Raw genomic sequence first — 19,384 nt, 5'->3', positions numbered from 1 at the left:
ACACACACACACACACACATAGGTCAGCAGAGGGACACACACACACACACACACACACACACACACACACATAGGTCAGCAGAGGGACACACACACACACACACACACACACACATAGGTCAGCAGAGGGACACACACACACACACACACACACACACACACACACACACACATAGGTCAGCAGAGGGACACACACACACACACACACACACACAGGTCAGCAGAGGGACACACACACACACACACACACACACATAGGTCAGCAGAGACACACACACACACACACACACACACACACACAGGTCAGCAGAGGGACACACACACACACACACACACACACACACATAGGTCAGCAGAGACACACACACACACACACACACACATAGGTCAGCAGAGGGGTACACACACACACATAGGTCAGCAGAGACACACACACACACACACACACACACACACACACACACACACACATAGGTCAGCAGAGGGACACACACACACACACACACACACACACGTGCGCTGGTGACGGAGGTGTTCTGACCTGCTGGAGCCGTCCAGGTTGGAGCGGTGTATGCAGTTGAACTTGGCGTCGGCCCAGTAGAGCTGCTGCTGCTGGTAGTCGAGGGTCAGGCCGTTGGGCCAGTAGATCTCCGTTTCCACGATGACAGAGCGCAGCGACCCGTCCATCCCAGCACGCTCGATCTTCGGGATCTCGCCCCAGTCCGTCCAGTACATGAACCTGAGCCGCAGAGCAGAAACACACACACACTTATCACTGACAGCAGCACAGCATTCACAATACACAGGACCACCGGGTCAATACACACAGGATGGTGTATTGAGCACAAAGAACCACAACACACAGCTTTTCTGCAGTCGCCTAAATACATCTTCAACATGATAATGCTTTACACATGCGCACACACACACACACGGCTCAGAGCAGTCAGTCTAGGGCTGCATGATGTTGGATAATCACACACACTGTAAGTGTTTATTTTCAGTGATGTAGACTGCGGTATTCACCATATCTTAATGACCTGACAGTGTGACTGATCCAGAGTGGCGGCGATGGTTCAGTAGGAAACAGAATATGCAGATTAATGGAGCTGATACACGAGTGGAGGAGTCTGACCGTGTACAGCTGCAGAGTACTGTAGTCTCGTGTACAGGAACGCTCTATATTCCTCCATGACGGCCGCTACAGCAGAATTCACCCCGCCACGGCGACATTACAGCTAATCAATCAACCTTCAGCTGCTGTTTTTATTGATAGCGGCTAATAATCACATCAAATGCATTAAAGGCAAGTGAATGATAACAGTTCAGCAACATTAGTAGTGCTGTGCTCATCTGTTTAACCCTTTGAGGTGATGCACTGACTGACTGCAGGTGTGTGAGCCGGAGCATGACGAGGCTTTCAGTATTGATGAACACAGCGTCCATGATTATACAGTGCAGATCTGATAAATGCTGGAGACACACACACACACACACACTGAACTGCACTACAGCAGCGCACAAAAACACAGCGTGTAATTGAGGCAGTGCAGGACGTTTTGTGCACGAACAGAGGAAATCAGCACGCAAGCGGAGATTGATGACATGATGATGATCTCGAGTAGCAGGTAGATCAGTGGAAAAGACCCAACAGAATCTGCCGCCACAGCTGGAACACATCCTAGAGGAAACACTGGTGTTCAGCGTGTGCGCAGGCAAATCTACTCATGTCTTTAATAATAATTATTTCTGGGCTGTAGTGGGAATCGAACCCGGGTCTCTGTGAGCACTGTGCTGCTGTACCGGCGCACTGCTCCACTAGGCCATCAGCACTCTGCTGCTGCCGCAGTTAAAGTAATAATGCCCTGTGCAAACACACACGCGCGCGCACACACACACACACACACTCTGCAATACTGATGCTTACACTCATGCAGGCGCTGTTATGAGATTCAGCATGTTAATATGACAGTGTGATGATTACTGCTGTGATATTGATTCTCTCTAAATGTCTGGGTAAACAGCGTAACCTGTTCTCCGCTTTGAACACAATATATTATATTTCGAGCAACATTGAAGTATTGTGGAGCAGTGAACACGTCAGACTGAACAATGAAATCAGGGATGATCTTCTGCTGTCTGCAGGACTTCCTCACACACTCATTTACTCACTGTTCAAACAGCAGCTTTGGAGATCACACCGTAGGAGCGGAATTACAGAATGTTGACGGCTTTAAAACCTCAAGTTTTCCAAACCGTGATACACCTTGAACACTGTTATCTCCCCATGCCTAGTGTGTGTGTGTGTGTGTGTGTGTGTGTGTGTGTGTGTGTGTGTGTGTGTGTTGTGGATCTCTGATGACGGACAGGAGCTCCAGGAATTGCCCTCATTAACAGTAAATTGTTCAGATCTTCCTGGTTGTAGTTTCTGTCCTGATGAATGATTCTGTTTGAGAAGCATCTGAGGTATTTGGCATCTCACACACACGCACACACACACACAGGCACACACGCAGGAAACGCATCATCGTCCTTCTCGTCCTCACGCTGTGGAGCTGCAGCTGTGCAAACGACAAGCCTCACATTCCCGATTCACACCGGCGTGACACATTCAGGAGGCCCGTTTACATGACGACGCCACACACACACTCACACACACACACTCTCTCACGCAGGCTGTGTCTGGACGTGTCTGTATGGTTGGTGCAGGTGTGTTTGTCTGAGAGGTCATGGTGATTTCTCAACCGTCTCATCAGCAGCTCACAGCACAGCTGACACACACACACACACACACACACACACACACACACACACACACACACACAGTTATACTTATTATTACTCATATCTTCAGTTTAACTTTATTGTTTTGCACAATTTATGTGATTATATGATCGTATATTAATAATGTATATAATAACAGTGGCACAGTGCAGGAGATGTGTGAATAACACACACTGCATGTCAACACACACACACACATACACACTGAAGACTGCAGCACATGTGTCGGGACTGTTGGTTTGTTTACATCCCTCAAAATGCTCTATATGGCGAGTCTGCAAACAGCCAATCAGCTGTGGTCAGGGGAGTCATGTGACCACTGTGCTGCTGAGGTTAGTGTGTGTGTGTGTGTGTGTGTGTGTGTGTGTGGAGCAACAGCTTCAGCTCCTAAATATAACCGAGACACTGAAACACGAGTATGTGTGTGTGTGTGTGTGTGTGTGTGTGAGACCCTCACCAGCTACGCCAAAGGTCAGAGGTCAGCCTCACTGCTCTGAGCCAGGTGTGTGTGTGTGTAGGCATGGGGTGATAACAGTGTTGAAGGTGTAGCGCGGGCTGGCTTCTATTTGCCCTATCAATAAAACAACATTAGAAGTGAACACATTTAGCTATATATTTATATATTAAACAGCATTAATCATATATTTAATTAATGCAAAAATTTAATTTGATATTTCTTAGCAAAATATGTTAAATACTGTATAAAACCAGCACGCTCTACTTGTGTCTTTACACTTTCTTACAACATAAAATTTCTTTAAACAATAAATAAATCAATTAACAAAACCTTTACAAGCTCTGATAAACTGTCGGCACAATAGCCTAGTGGTTAGCAAGTTGACATAAGGTGCAGTGGCACATCAGAGTGTCCTGTGTTCGAATCCCGGCTCGAGGACACATCTTCACATGAATAGTTTAATATTGTTGGGGATTGTATGGGGTTTGGCCAGATTGGGTAGCTGTACATGAACAGAGGAAAATGTAGACGTGTTTAAAAAGATTTAAGAGCTACATCACCATATTTCAGTAAGGCCTAAAACTTGGATTTTGAGATGCAAGACGCTGCAGAAACTCTGTTCAGCCTGACGTGTTTAATGCTCCAACATATATTAAACGTTTCCCAAAATAAATATATTGTGTTTGAAGGGGAAAAGCTGTTTTGTTTTTTAGACATTTAGAGAGAGCATTTATTACAGCCCTGATCTCCATACTGTGATATTTATATACACACAGCATTCCTCATGAGCTAAACACTGATAATCAGCACATGTGGGCAGTATTTCCCCTCAGCTGAACACTAAATGACTGTAAAGCTACACTACTGCATTACATCAGTGATTATCAGAGCTCGTGCGCTGTGCTGTGCAGATGATGATGATGATGATGATGATGATGATGATGATGGTAAGCAGTGTGAATATCTCCAGCAGCTGCAGTAGGAGGCTCAGATTAACTGCAGACCCTCAGGAGTCTCTTCATTCTGCTGAACACTGGAGATATTTAGCAGAATGTTGCAGGACTGACTGCTCCCTCCAGCATTCCTCAGATATCTCCAGTGTTCAGCGGCAGACGGAAACTCAAACAGGTTTGCTGGACTGACTGGCAGGTTAGCTGAGTGTGTGTGATGTCAGCACTTCAGGTGTGTTCATGTTTCCCAGGATGCACTGCAGTCCCAAAGGGGACACAAGCTAGATCCTAAATGTACAGGCGAGACTGAATGATGCAATGCGCAGTGCTGTAGTGTCCACAAGAGGGCGCTAGCTAAATAGACACCAGATTAAACACTTATTTTATTAAATGAAATAACTCTGACTTTCTGAAGTGAGTAAACTGATCTTAAAGCTGCAGTGTGGACGTTAAACACCCAGTGGGTGAACTAGGTATTGCACTCCTGTTTCAACACACCACCTCCGCACTCCATTAAGCACAATGGAGTGTGCTTAATGGATTAATTAAATCTCTTTTTGAGCAGGCTTTCCTTTAACAGTATTTTATCATGGTGTTTTTTTATCTGTGATGTGTGTTTATACTTGTTTGCTCAATGCTTGTTTTATTATTTGTTTTCATTTGTTCTAGCATGGCTGTCGATGCTTATTGTAAGGCGACCTTGGGTGTCTGGAAAGGCGCCATTTACAAATAAACTGAATTATTATAATTATTATGATGTTGCCAGATTGACGACACCAACAAAGGCGGATTTAAGTCGAGCTCTAAATAAAAGCAACAGCATCCAATAGAAGGAACATTTTCTATATTACAGAAATGTTTAATTAATTAATTAATATATATTAAAGACGGCTTCTATTCCCCTGCTGCATTCAGTGTTGACCGCTGATAATGCGAGTTTGACATGTATCAGCACACTACTGACAGCAGCAGCAGCAGAGTTCAGCTCAGATCTGGAGAACACACAGTACAGCGTCTGAAACTGCACTGCAGACCCACACACACACACACCAGTGATCCAGCATCTACATGAACCCTGTTCACCAGCTGTAATGTGTGTTCATGAGAGTATAGAGCTCAGCGCTGTGCTGGAGTCAGTGAGGGACCTATTCTGAATGCCAGTGTTTACACTTCTGTCCTGTTTCGTCTGCTGTAAACTGCTCATCACTGTGTATCTCCTCATGTAGTGTGATGTTAGGACACGAGGTACAATATAACCTGCTCACCTCATGTTCACACTCCTAATATTGATATTATTTGCTCATTAATAGCCTCATGTGGAACTCTGAATCTGCAGCTCATTTCAGAGTCTGCTGCTGTCCACCAGAGGGCGCATTTCAGTCACGGACGCATGCTTACAGTCTTCCTGACTGACTGAATAATTAAACCAAGGCAACCCGCAGTGCTGAAATATAATTGGCTACACTGGCAGTGGGCGGGTTAAAGAGACCAAAACACAGACAGACGCTCTGTAACACACACGTTCAGTACAATATCTGACTGTTTACTGCACACGTTTCTGAAATATCTACAAACATGTTGTTGTGTTTTTGTGCTTTAAAAGAGTCAGAAACTGACATACAGCAGCTTTAGAAAAATAAAAGACCTTAATGTGCATGTCAGAGGAATTAGGAGTCGATAACCAGGCTTTAGCAGACACACAAATCAGAATCCAGCTAACTGGATCTGTAAATGATCATTGTACAGTGATGGTGATGTCCTGTACACTGCCAGACATCCAGACATGAGCAGCGTCCTCTATTCTGCCATTCAGGTTCTGTTTTTATTCCATTTCTGCTGTGGAAGTGCATTATGGGATCCTGGTCTTCCTTATATAGGTGTGAACAGTGTGTTTCTGCACGTGTGTAACAGTGTGCAGTGCTGTATAGTGTGTGTGTGTGTGTGTGTGTATTACGCTACAGACCCTTGTAATAAACTGCAGCACATTCCTGCTGCTTCACACACTCACTCCTCTACATATTATCACTGATATTATTTAAAACACTGAACTGTCAGTAAAAGTCCCTTTGTTAAACTGTAGAGTTCTTCATCATCAGAAGAGGACAGAGCAGAGATCAACATCCCATAATGCAGTTCACCACCGCTAACCCACACAAACACACACACACACACACTAATAGAGAAACTGCTCATTCACAGACATGTTTACCAGTGTAGTGGAGGGAATCTGCATGACATATAATAAACAGTTGAAGAGATTAATTAATAAACAGCGCTTTATGGTTTTCTGAACAGTATCGAGGAATTAAAGTGAAATAAATCCGGTATAAATCAACACTTTATACAGGCGTCAACATGTGAAGCGGAGCAATGCTTCCGTCTAAGCTGTCCTAAAGCTGTCTATTGTCCTCACTGTAGAAATAAATGCAGTTAATCTGGGCTAAAGCTACTCTTGATCAGTTCTACAGCCCAGATATTCTACATCTTCACTGCATAGGGTGAAACTGCATGTGTCCTGAAGTGTGTCCGCTGGTTAATATCCTAATATAATCCAGACTCCACATGGCAGATGCTGCGATTAACTATTGCACACATCATCAATAGCAATGCACGTCTTCATTATTATATATATCAGCATTATCAGCATTGCAGATGTGTTGGTGGAGGCTAACGAGATCTCCAACACTGGAGCATTCTGGGATTTCAGAGCTGGAGGTCACACTTGTAGAGCTCAATGAACCCTTCACCTACTCCAGACCTGCAGCACACACACTCCTTTCCCACTGTCAGATCAGACTGACCCGAGCTCAAACAGACCCTCACTAACTGCAGGATTCTGACGTGCACCTTTAGTGAAGCTGGAGCAGTCATTACCGTGAGAAGTGCTGTACAGATAGACGTGAATAGGGCATACGGAGGGACTTTTCATTCGGAATGAGCCCGTTTAGGGAAGAAACATCCCCATCATGTGTGCTGAGGGAGAAACTCATTAGGATGACTGTACAGGGAGCACGATTGGGGCTTTTTAGCTTCACCTTTCTTCAACTATCATTTATTTTTGCTTGCTTTAATACTGAAGAGTTTCTGCTTAATGTTTTCATCTCTGCGCCGTTCCTGATCTGAAGCTTTATATTCTGCCAATGCTGGATGTGGCCGGTGGACACCCGCTCTGTAAAGCGCTGTAGTGTTGCATTATATCCTGCATTTCCCTCAGTCTCTTGGTTTATTGCTGTATTTAGTAACATAGACGTGTTCTAGTCCTCTACGTGAGCTCTGTATTTATTTATAGTGTGGTTTATTTCACTTATTTGACTGATGTCTGTTGAAGGTGGAGCAGGAGATTCCCTCAGTTTAGAGATGTTACAGACATTACATTACACCGTCACTACAACATGATGTAAAGGACAGAAATGATCTGCCAGGCAGAAAACAGCATGTGTTAAGCCGCTTCAGGTAGTGCTGATTACACATTTAGCTTGTTTGGTGTTGGTCTGCTGGAATAAATGTATATCCGTCAGATTGTGCTTCACTCATTGACCACTGTAAGGATTATTCAGTAGATTGTAGAATGTAAACATTAATATCTGCAGATGGACTAGCTCCGGTCAGTCAATCAATACCTGCTCAATAGCAGAAGAAGGAATGCTGACTCCGCCCCCAGTTCTGACAACACTGATCTGAGTTCTGTTAAACCACTGATCTCCACTGCCCGAGTAAGACACTATATAGAGGGTGTTTCCCACCAGTCAAGAGGCACAGCACTGTCTTAATGAACCGTTACCAAATGCTTTTCTTACTCAGACTTTTGTCTTGTTTCTAGTCTAAATATCTAAAAACTCTTATATTAAGAAGCATTTTCTGGGCAAGCGAAACATATTGTCTTGTTTTCATAAATAATATGCCAATATTAAATGAGTTTTTCCTTAAAACAAGCAAAATAATCTGCCAATGGGGGAAGCAAAATCATGTTGTTTTTCCTTTTGACATAAGATTATTCTGCTTCCCCCATTGGCAGATTATTTAACTTGTTTTAAGAAGAACTCACTTAATTTTGTCATATTATATCTTAAAACAAGACAGTATGTTTTGCTTGTCTAGAAAAATCTGCTTGATTTAAGAGTTTTTGGATATTTGGACTAGAAACAAGACAAAAAATCTAAGTAAGAGAAGCATTTCTGCAGTGGCACTGAGCCGTACACAGATCAGAACACTTTCACGGCCGTTTCCACTGTCAAAGATACCTGAAAGCAAACCGGACCGTACCACTTTTTGGTCACCCTTTGCAAAGGGTACCTAGCACGAAAAAAGGGTCCCAAAAGGCGGAGCTAGACGTGCCGCTGAACGCTATTGGTTTACCGAGATACGTCTCTCGCAGAAGCAGGAGAATAAAAACAAAGGAGCCGCCATGTTTCAAACACACAGCCGAGACATTACACCGTAATAATATATACATATAATAACAAGCCGAGCTCAAACACACCATGTCCTCATCCTGATGAACAGCCACAACAACTCAATCTGCTGTGTCCTGTTATTGTTTTACGAGCCCGTCTAAAAGTGCGAGCGGTTTCACATTCCCCAGAGAGCTCGTCAGGCGTCTATATTAGAAATAACGAACTTCTTGAGCTCATATTAATCACGTGCTCGTGAACGCTGAAGCGCTCTGATATCCGATCCTTACAGAAAGAGACAAACGCGATAGTGAAGCGCCAAAAAACAAAGGAGAAGCCGGAAAACAACAGCAGAAAATGATGAGTCGGTAAACTAAACCATGAACACACGCCATGAGGAGCGCTGATCATCAGCTGCTGAGCGGAATGACGGAGAGACTCTATCAGAATCTCTCACACACACACACACACACACACACACACACACACACACACAGAGATGATGCTCTGCTCTGACTCTGGCCTGTGTCTCCAGCTGTTTTTGAACACAAATAAGGACTAAATGTCTGCTGTGTGTAGTTTATCTGTAACTGGTGTCATATCGGGGACTGTAAGAGTGTGTGTGTGTGTGTGTGTGTGTGTGTGTGTGTTCATATATGATCCTTTATTCATGTATTTGATGTAACGGCAGACGTTACAGTAGGCTATTATCATTGATCTGCAGGTATGATCATGTTGATGTAAGGTCAGTGATGAACATGTCTACAGTGCTGATGTGTGTGAAGCGTGTGTGTGTGTGTGTGTGTGTGTGTGTGAAGTGCTGCTCATATGATGCGTGAGCGACCCGTACAGCTTTACTCTACAGCAGGCATGTCCAAGCTCAGTTCTGGAGGGCCGGTGTCCAGCAAAGTTTAGTTCTAACCCCAATCAGACACACCTGGGCTAGCTAATCAAGCTCTTACTGGGCTTTCTAGAAACATCCTTGCAGGTGTGTTGAGGCAAGTTGGAGCTAAAATCTGCAGGACACCGACCCACCGAGTTTGGACACCCCTGCTCTATTCATTTGCTTGAGTAACAATGACGTCATCTGAAACTCTGTGGTACACCATGCCCATCATCATAAGCGTGCCCTTTTGTCAGCAGAATCGCCAGCCTGCTGAAGGTGACCCGTACTGGCCCTCTCAGTGGAACCGGGCCATTATATGGACATTTACTTTAGTTTGAGTCTAGAGAAGCTGCCTCCCTGCACACTGCATTACTCTGGACTGACGCTGGATCCGCTAACTGAATGCTGAGGTCTATTCTGACTATACTTCATTACATTAGAGTACTGATGCCATTAAAGGAACCACTCAAGCTTTCAGCAGAGGTTTAATAGTGGCTGGAGAACCGTGGAGGTGGCTCAGCGGAGGAGTGCGAGCTCCAGCAGCGCCTCTTCATTCTGCTCAGCAGACCTGGAACTAACATAAACATCCCGAAAACAAGCTGCAGCACGCCTCGGCTCCAGACACCAGGAGTGTGCTGGCGGACACATGAGGCTCACTCACCCGCGGCCCGGGTCCAGAGCGATGGCCCTCGGCTGGTCCAGGTCCTGCCAGAATAACACCTTGCGGTGCGTCCCGTCCAGCTCTGCCACCTCGATGCGGTTGGTCTCGGAGTCGGTCCAGTAAAGTTTATTCCCCATCCAATCGCAGGCCAGGCCATCCGGAGAGGCCAGACCGGAGATGACGGTGGTCTGAACGCCGCTGGGCGCCGAGCCGTTAAACAGCGTCCGTTTAATAGACTCCTCGCTCACGTCGCTCCAGTAGATCAGGCCCTGCGCATAGATATAATCCACCGCCGCCGCGTCCTCCAGACCGCCCATCACCAGCGTGGCGTTGGCCCGACCGTGAGCCGCGTCCACCAGACGCAGGTCCCTCCGGTTAGCATACAGGAGCAGCGGCAGCCCTGCAGGACACAGAGGGGAAAACAGACTAATGTCACTCCAGTGGAACACATCAGCACCATATACACGACATCAAGCAGAGGAATAAACACATCAGACACTCAAACGGAGAGTTCAGACCATGTAAACACACGGCTCTGCCTCACCTGCGCCACAGATTCAGCAGTTTCTCTCAGGTGTTGAACACAAAACTGAAGATATTCTGGAGAAAACATTCACACCGCACTCTTCAAAACATCTCCAGTGTTCAACGATAAACAAACACTCAAATAAACAGTCAGTGTTGTTTAATGTGAAATATCCCTTTCAGAACCAAACATAAACCCAATTCTACAGGAAAACATTGATTAAAGGAATCTATTATCCTCTCGCTCATCACACTGCTGTTGATTAATGATATCTTCAGGATATCTCCAGCATCAGTGCTCCTCCATCTCTGCTCGCTCTACAGGCCTGTGTCAGTGTCTGTGTCAGTGTTGTGTTTGTGACAGTAAGTGTGCAGAAACAGGTTTATGCTGTGAGAAGCCAGAACTAATGATGAGCGGTTCCCCAGAGCGCCGGGCTCCAGTCAGTGAGTGTGTGTGTGTGTGTGTGTGTGTGTGTGTGTGTGTGTGTGTGTGTGTGCGCGTCTCTGCAGGATCTGGCACTGACTCAAACCTCAATCTGACACATCCACCGCAGAACACCGGCTCTCCGCGACCTCAGCCCACCGCCTGCTCTCCTCACACGGGGAATTTCCTTTCACAAATATTTAGAAACTCGCAGAACTCCGGGCCACTGACTGAAGGCCGTGCCAGAGCTGCGCTCCGCCGGGCCCAGAGCAAATACTAGAAATATTGAGCACCGAGGACACTTAATATCTGGCTGAGGAGCCCGACAGGCTTCTAGCTGATCCACACACACTTTTACACACTTTGTGCTGCTGTGTGTGTGTTCATCACAGTCACACCTGAGCAGCTGTTCAACACCTCACACCTTCATCACACTGAAGAGGAGGAGGATTTCCACAACAAACACCACACAATCAGACCAACACAACACAACACAACAGAACAACACAACAGACTATCTGCTCCCAGAAACCAACTTCACAAACTGGAGCAGATTTCACAGCAAACTCGCTCACAGGCCACACACACACACACACACACACACACACACACACACACACACAAACCCAAACACACTCACTCGAGGCTTTTGTTGCTACAAGACAACAAAAGCAGCAGAAAAGCAGCGAGTTTGATGAAGGAAATCTCACACAAACACACACACAAACACACACACACACACACAAACACACACAGTGAAGAAACAAAACAGCACGTTACAGATCCACAACAATACAGCAGCAGCAGCTAAGCTTAGCATCGGCCGCTGAACAACAGCACTGATTCACCACACACTCACAAACACACACACACACACACACACACACACACACACACACACACACGGGCTCAGATTCAGCACATCGACACACACAATTCCAGGCGATCGGATGAAAACTCACCGCGTATCTGCAAACACAAAGTACACAGTAAGAGAGTCTGAAGCACGGCACCCATCTTCAACGCTCAGCCGCGCCGCGCCGCTCGCATCGCTCCGGCCGCGCGCGTCTGTGATTCGGGTTGTTCGCGTTGATTCTCCGCTGCAGTTTTTCATCGATTTGATGGTTTCGGTGTTTCAGTGTGACCGCGACATCTCGCCGTCCGTCCGTCGTCTTCCGCTCACAGGAAAAATGCCCGGACGCGTCCAAAACCAAACCCTTCCCCCTTTCCCTCACCCTCCCTCGCGCGCGGCTCGACTCTTTCTCCGGGGCTCTTCAGCTCGCTATTGTTGATTTTCATCGCCCTCGCGTCTCCCTCGGTCTCCACATCCGATCCCTGTGCGCTGGCCTCGGTTTAATGAGAGGAAAAGAGGCGATGTGGCGCGTCGCGGGCGTTCTGGACGCGTGTATCCAGGCGCATTCCAGTGGGACTAGTTTTTCACGCAGCGGTTTGTGCTGCGGCCCGAAACACAAAACAACACAAAGCGACAGGAGTTACAGTACACTGCTGATCACCACTGACTCTCAGCTATCCCCATCAGCAGTCCGTGCTGCTCACGACTGTTATAAGCGCATATTTATCAGTCCGCAGATCAGCTAATGTGCAGTTATTTTTAGATTTCATATTTATTTTGCACATATTAAAGTGTGCAGGAAATCTGTTGTGGATATGAGTTATATCAGTCCAGTTCCCCATATAGACATGTACGATGATGCATTTATAAGTGAGATCTACATATCATGAGAGGTGTTCTACTGAACAGGGCCCTCTTCTGTTTGCACACTGCTAAACACACACCATCACTCAACTCTCTGCAAACATTAGCTTGTGTATCTCATCATGATTACATTATTATTGCACCAAGTAAATGCTAATTAGAGACTACATGAAATCATTTGATCAATAAGATCGTAAAGGGTAATGTGGTGAAACATTATGATAACACAGTTATTATTTTATTCAAATGATGTAAATGTGAAAACTCTTGCTCAGAGTCAGACGATGCTTTAGCGTTCACGCTCATATGCTGATCTGATGATCAAGAAACATGCTCAGAGTACAGCTGTCCTGCTTCATAGAAATGTTTAGAAATGTTTTATTTGATGGATAAAGCTGTAAGTAACTGCTTTATCTGAAACAGAAATCATTGTAACTTTATAAACGTGTGACTTGATTATTAAATGACCTTGTTCACAGATCTGTACGCTTGATCTACTGTGCTCTGTACATACTCAACATGACCCTGGAGAAACTCTGACACACTGTCAGATCAGCTGCAGTGTTGTGCTTTCATTAACCCCTCAAACACTCTGTCTGTGTTATAATTAAATGACATTATTTAATGGTAATTATAATGTCGTTCTTCCTCTATCGTCACTATACGTGCATTCATCCTGTTTTGAAGCAGAGAAAATAAAAACTGAAGAATACCAACAAATCACAGCTCAAATAAAACCACAAACCTGTAAATCTTGAGAAAAGACTGCTTTATTGTTCAGCAGGAGAAATAATCACATTAATCTGGAGGTGTGTGTAAAAGCCAAAGCCCACCAAAAACATAACAACAACAACAACATATAATAATAATAATGAAGATAATAACAGCCGATTAGAGACCAGCCAAGCAGAATTAGAGTAGAAACACAAGTGAATGATCAGAACAGATCAATAATCATCAGTGAATGTGCCGCATGCTGTCCACCGCTGACCCATAATCAAACACACCCATCAGAGCAAAACAACCACAAACATCCACATTCACACAGCGCTGCGCACGCATCTCACACAACACACAACACACCTGGAGGAACACAACCGCAGGGACGTCTGTGCAACTCTAACCCAGCGCTTAAAGGAGACCTGCTATGCCTCATCACAACATCTGAGGTGTGCTTCAGTGTGTGTGTGTGTGTGCTTCAGTGTGTGTGTGTGTGTGCTTCAGTGTGTGAGTGTGTGTGCTTCAGTGTGTGAGTGTGTGTGCTTCAGTGTGAGTGTGTGTGCTTCAGTGTGTGAGTGTGTGTGCTTCAGTGTGTGAGTGTGTGTGCTTCAGTGTGTGAGTGTGTGTGCTTCAGTGTGAGTGTGTGTGCTTCAGTGTGTGAGTGTGTGTGTCAGTCTATGCTGACATCATCTTCAGCAGCTCAAACACTCTAATGGCTAATGGACAGACGGCTGCTTCTCACTCAGGCCTGCTGGACATGCTAATGAGATGGGCACTAGTGGGCGGGGCTTCCCCCTCCCCTAACATGTACAGAGGGAGAACGTCAATCACAGTGAGATTATAAAAATAGAAGTAATGAATGGATATCTGCACACACTGCTGCTGTTTTAATGTGTGTGTGTGTGTGTGTGTGTGTGTGTGTGTGTGTGTGTGTGTGTGTGTGATTTGGGCATAGTAGGCGTCCTTTAATTCCAGCTTCAGTGCTGGTGTGTGGTGCAGTGGAGACCCGTGTAGTGAAACACTGAGAAAGGAAAGCAGATATGAGGCCGGTGAAGGATCTCGGCTGTGGCGGCGTCAGGACCTGAGTTCAGTGTATTGCTTTATTTCTCTGCTTGAGCCGCTTCAGGTGAGCAGTGTGTGTGAGGCAGCGAGCGTCTCCGCAGTGTGTGTGAGCTCCTCACACTTCATAGTGCAGGTCGTTGAGCTCCAGACGGGTGTAGTGGCGTCTGTCGAAGGACTCCATGGCTTTACGGCCCACCAGAGCCAAGATGAGCAGCAGGAAGATGAGCGTGACCACCACCACGGCCACCAGACTGTTCTTCCACATCACCCGGGACACGGCCGGCTGCACTGGGGGACGCAGAGCCACGGACCCGGCCGGCAGAGAGCCTGCACGCACCCCCCCGACATCCACCCGCAGAACTGAAGAGGGGGACGGGGCGTCAGGGCTGCTGCTGCCGGGGGGAGTAGTGGCCGGTGGAGTGTGTGTTGTGCTTGGTGAAGTGTGTGTTGTAGTTGTTGTAGTCGTAGTTGTTGTAGTTGAAGTGTGTGTTGTAGTTGCTGATGTGTGTGTTGTGGATGTAGTTGGTGGAGTTTTTTTTGTGGGTGGAGCAGTGTGTGGTGGAGTGTGTGTTGTGGATGTAGTTGGTGGAGTGTGTGTTGTAGTTGTGGTAGTTGGAGTGTGTGTTGTTGTTGCTGGTGTGTGTGTTGTGGATGTAGTTGGTGGAGTGTGTGTTGTGGGTGGTGGAGTGTGTGTTGTGGGTGGTGCTGCTGGTGTGGGTCTGCTGGTTCTGGCTGGATGTGTGTCTGGTCTGGAGGGTTTGCTGGGTTTTCTGGCTCTGCTGGGTTTGGGCGGTGGTCTCGGCGCTCTGCTGCTGGAGGTGGAGGTGGGTGTAGTGACGGTGGAGGTGGAGGCTGCGGGTGGTGTGTTGGTCATGAGCATCAGCGGCTCCTCAGTCTGTGGTTCTGTGCTGAACTCAGAGCTGCTGGAGGATGATGATGATGATGCTGATGCTGGTTCTGCTGGTTCTGCAGTGGTGGTCATCGCTGCTCGTGTGCCGGTTGTGGTTGTGCTGGTGGTTCTGTGTGTTGTGGTTGTGCTGGTTTGTGTGTGTGCGCTGGCTGCAGGTCTGGCTGTTGTTCTTGCGCTGACTTTAGTTGTTGGATGAGTTACACCTGAAGAGATGAAGACTGAGCTCAGTCCAGAGCATAACACACACACACACACACACACACACAGACACACACACACACACACACACACAGACACACAACTGAAGACCACAGCTCTATTCATACTGTACTTACACACACACACACACACACACACACACACACACACACACACACACACACAGACAACTGAAGACCACAGCTCTATTCATACTGTACTTACACACACACACACACACACACACACACAAACACACACACACACACACACACACACACACACACACACACACACAGACAACTGAAGACCACAGCTCTATTCATACTGTACTTACACACACACACACACACACACACACAAACACACAAACACACACACACACACACACACACACACACAGACAACTGAAGACCACAGCTCTATTCATACTGTACTTACACACACAAACACACACACACACACACACACACACACACACACACACACACACACACACACACACACACACACACACACACACACACAAACAACTGAAGACCACAGCTCTATTCATACTGTACTTACACACACACACACACACACACACACACACACACACACACACACACAACTGAAGACCACAGCTCTATTCATACTGTACTTACACACACACACACACACACACACACACACTTGTACAGTCATTATGAGGCGTTTGGTGTCAGGTCTACACGCAGCCCGTGTCTGTTGTTCTGCTCACCCTTGAAGATGTTGTATGTGTTGACTCCAGCAGCGGCCGTCATCAGTGGACAGTCTTTCTCAGTGGGGCAGTGGAACAGCTGACAGATCGAACCCTCGGCCCCCACCGGCCTGAACACCACCAGGTTACACTTCAGACCTGCAGGAGAAGCAGAGCGGTTAGACCCGCAGCATTAGCAGTGGTCAGTGATGGTCAGTGGTTCAGCAGTGGTCAGTGATGGTCAGTGATGGTCAGTGATGGTCAGTGATGGTCAGTGGTTCAGCAGTGGTCAGTGATGGTCAGTGATGGTCAGTGGTTCAGCAGTGGTCAGTGATGGTCAGTGACGGTCAGTGGTTCAGCAGTGGTCAGTGATGGTCAGTGATGGTCAGTGGTTCATCATCTTCAGCTCACCTGCACTAACATCCTCCGCGCAGCAGCTCAAGATGCAGTCCTTCTCTGAGTTGGTGGCGCGCGGCACCATCAGCGCCCCCTGCTGCTCCAGAGCCACGCGCACGTTCACCATCACGTCCCGGTGCTGGCGAGAGTAACAGGTCTCTCTGTCGCCGTCTGACGCCCCACTGCGGGCCTGCAGGGCGAGGGTCAGCAGCAGCAGGACGGTCCTGAGCAGCATGATGACCCACGGAGACACAGAAGCAGAAGACGGAGCTCACAGACCTGTGGAGACACAGACGAGGGTTTATCTGCAGAGTCCAAAGAGCTCGCCACACACACACACACACACACACACACACACACACACCATCACCCAGCACAGCAGACATTAGTGGAGACAGGCTGTGTTGAACACCTCATCAGCAGAATACAGCAGCAGGTGATGATCACAGTCAATCTGCCACTGAAGATCAGCAATACAGGACAGAGACACGACTGACCGATGCTGTGTGTGTGAAGGCTGATCTCCATCTGATTCCTCTGTCAATGGGGTCCACAGTTCACACACACACCCACACACACACACCCTGACCGAACTTTGATCCCGTGTGGAGCAGCATTTATCAGAGAGCACATAAAGCTTCACCTCTGATCCCAACCCAGAGGATCTACAGCAGACTACAGCATTCACACTGTCAGCAGAGCGCCGTCACCACAGGGCCTGTGTGTGTGTGTGTGTGAGAGAGAGCGAGACCTTTGCACACTGATATTGATCTGTCTGAGAAACTGAACTTCAGTCTGATCAGTGAGGGTTGAGCAGTGCTGTAGCTGATGATGTTGATCAGTCAGTGTTGAGCAGGTCTCTCCTCAGTGTTGATGTGGCCGTTAGAGGAACTCTGCGTCTCTCTGGCCTCATCAGTGGTGTACAGCAGCTCATTATAAATACACAGACTACTGTAATGGAGTAGTTTTCCTCAGGCACTGAGTAGTCTTATAATCGTGTGCTTTTGAGCACGTGTGTACTGCAGTATCGGTGCTGTTACTCTGCTGTCCCTCAGTCTGCTGTATTGGAGGATTAGAGAAATCAGTGCTGTGATTCCTGTCCAATCAGATCACACACAACAGGTGAATCTCATCATACTGAACACCTCAACACACGAACACTTGATAACTGCAGCAGACTGTACACACACACTGACCCAGAGACTGTAGAGGATGTCCCTGATGAGGAGACGGCGGATGTGTACTGTACAAATCAAGAGTGTATTCAGACAGAAGAGCAAAACTCGCCTGATGAATGATTTATGTAGAAACACATTATACACTCGCCGGCAAACGGTTGAAGCCATAGCGGGCTATATAGCGTATATACACGTATGTCTGCTCCTATAAATAGAGGGACTCGCGCTCAGTGCAGGGTGGGAGTTGTTGGAGGTGTGAGTAGTGGCGAATGGTTGGTTGGAAAGTATTAAATGTGGATAGGGAATATTTTGTGTATAATTATTTTCTTTATTGTCTTTATTTTGGAAGGAAGCTTTTTAATGCTCTCACCTAACCCCACCCCGAGTGACGTCACTCGCTCCATCGAGTGCATTGGGTCTGACATTGCATTGCATTGCAGTGACGATACCGCGCGAGAACTGTTGACCATGGGGGTGGGGGGTGTCACTGGGGCACTTCAGATCATTTTGGAAGGGCACTTTCTATCCGAGACTAAAAAGGGCATGTGCACTGCACAGGTTGAGCCCTATGTGTGCACATGCCTGTACCCTAACAACGCCTCTGTGTGACTGACTGAAATGGCCTTAAACACCCAGCAGCACAAGACCTCAACATGCCGTCAGATTGATGCTGTACACCAACGTTGTGGGGACGCTGCATTTTGTTTGGAAATGAAAATGGGTTTGACGTCAGAACATCAGGCCAATGTCCAACTAAAACCTAACCAAATATCAGCGTCTGATTCCACAGCTCAGCGTTGTGTGGACGTTACCACCATGATGTCTATCAGATGTTGGATTTTGGTCGCCAGACCTGATGAATAATGTCAGTGTTTGACGTGAATATGATGCTGGTTTAAGATGTTGGCTCTGCTGGATTTTGGTCACTTTCTAATCAGCCAAATATCAACGTCAGTATTGGACATCGAAATATCCTTGTCTTCAGACGCTGGCTAGACATTGAATTTGGTCACCTGACATCACAACCTAAATCTGACCTCATATTAATGTCTGATGCCGATGTGTGCCTGCTGGACAATCACTACACGCACTACAGAATGTTACGTTTACACACACACACACACACACACACACACACACACACACACATCAGATGTAAACACAGCAGCGTTATACAGTGCAATACTCAGTACTCTTGAGCACTTCTGACAGCTCTACTGTTCACTCATACTCTGAGTAATATTCACAGCAGACACTGTTACTCGACTGCGCTCCCTCTGCAGGCGAGTAATGCTGCTTTTCCCTGAGTCTGACTGTTCAGTCCTCTCTCCACCACTGCTGACAGTCTACTTCATTCCCAAACATCATGATCAGAGCTCACAGCTGAACACACACACACACACA

General features: G+C 46.8%; 2 protein-coding genes across 8 annotated transcripts in view; both read right to left on the bottom strand.

The window, feature by feature from the left end:
• The window catches only part of lrp6 (low density lipoprotein receptor-related protein 6), a 30,838-nt gene extending 18,564 nt beyond the window's left edge, over positions 1-12,274 (bottom strand). Inside the window, exons 1-3 of one of the 2 annotated variants that reach the window (XM_073945355.1) lie at positions 12,041-12,274; positions 10,130-10,529; positions 542-739 (exon numbers count right to left, since the gene is read on the bottom strand). In XM_073945355.1, the coding sequence (XP_073801456.1) occupies positions 542-739; positions 10,130-10,529; positions 12,041-12,095 (653 nt within the window). In that variant the 5' untranslated portion in view covers positions 12,096-12,274. 2 annotated transcript variants of the gene reach the window in all.
• A 1,275-nt stretch (positions 12,275-13,549) lies between these two features.
• The window catches only part of mansc1 (MANSC domain containing 1), a 6,626-nt gene continuing 791 nt past the window's right edge, over positions 13,550-19,384 (bottom strand). Inside the window, 5 exon segments of one of the 6 annotated variants that reach the window (NM_001083027.2) lie at positions 13,550-14,109; positions 15,016-15,690; positions 16,428-16,565; positions 16,818-17,081; positions 17,300-17,539. In NM_001083027.2, the coding sequence (NP_001076496.1) occupies positions 14,102-14,109; positions 15,016-15,690; positions 16,428-16,565; positions 16,818-17,037 (1,041 nt within the window). In that variant the 5' untranslated portion in view covers positions 17,038-17,081; positions 17,300-17,539 and the 3' untranslated portion in view covers positions 13,550-14,101. 6 annotated transcript variants of the gene reach the window in all.

Source organism: Danio rerio, chromosome 4 (assembly GCF_049306965.1).
Source record: "Danio rerio strain Tuebingen ecotype United States chromosome 4, GRCz12tu, whole genome shotgun sequence".
In the NCBI taxonomy this organism is placed as follows: Eukaryota; Metazoa; Chordata; class Actinopteri; order Cypriniformes; family Danionidae; genus Danio; species Danio rerio.
Note: the sequence above shows the minus strand (reverse complement) of the source record. Positions and strands in the feature narration are given on the sequence as shown.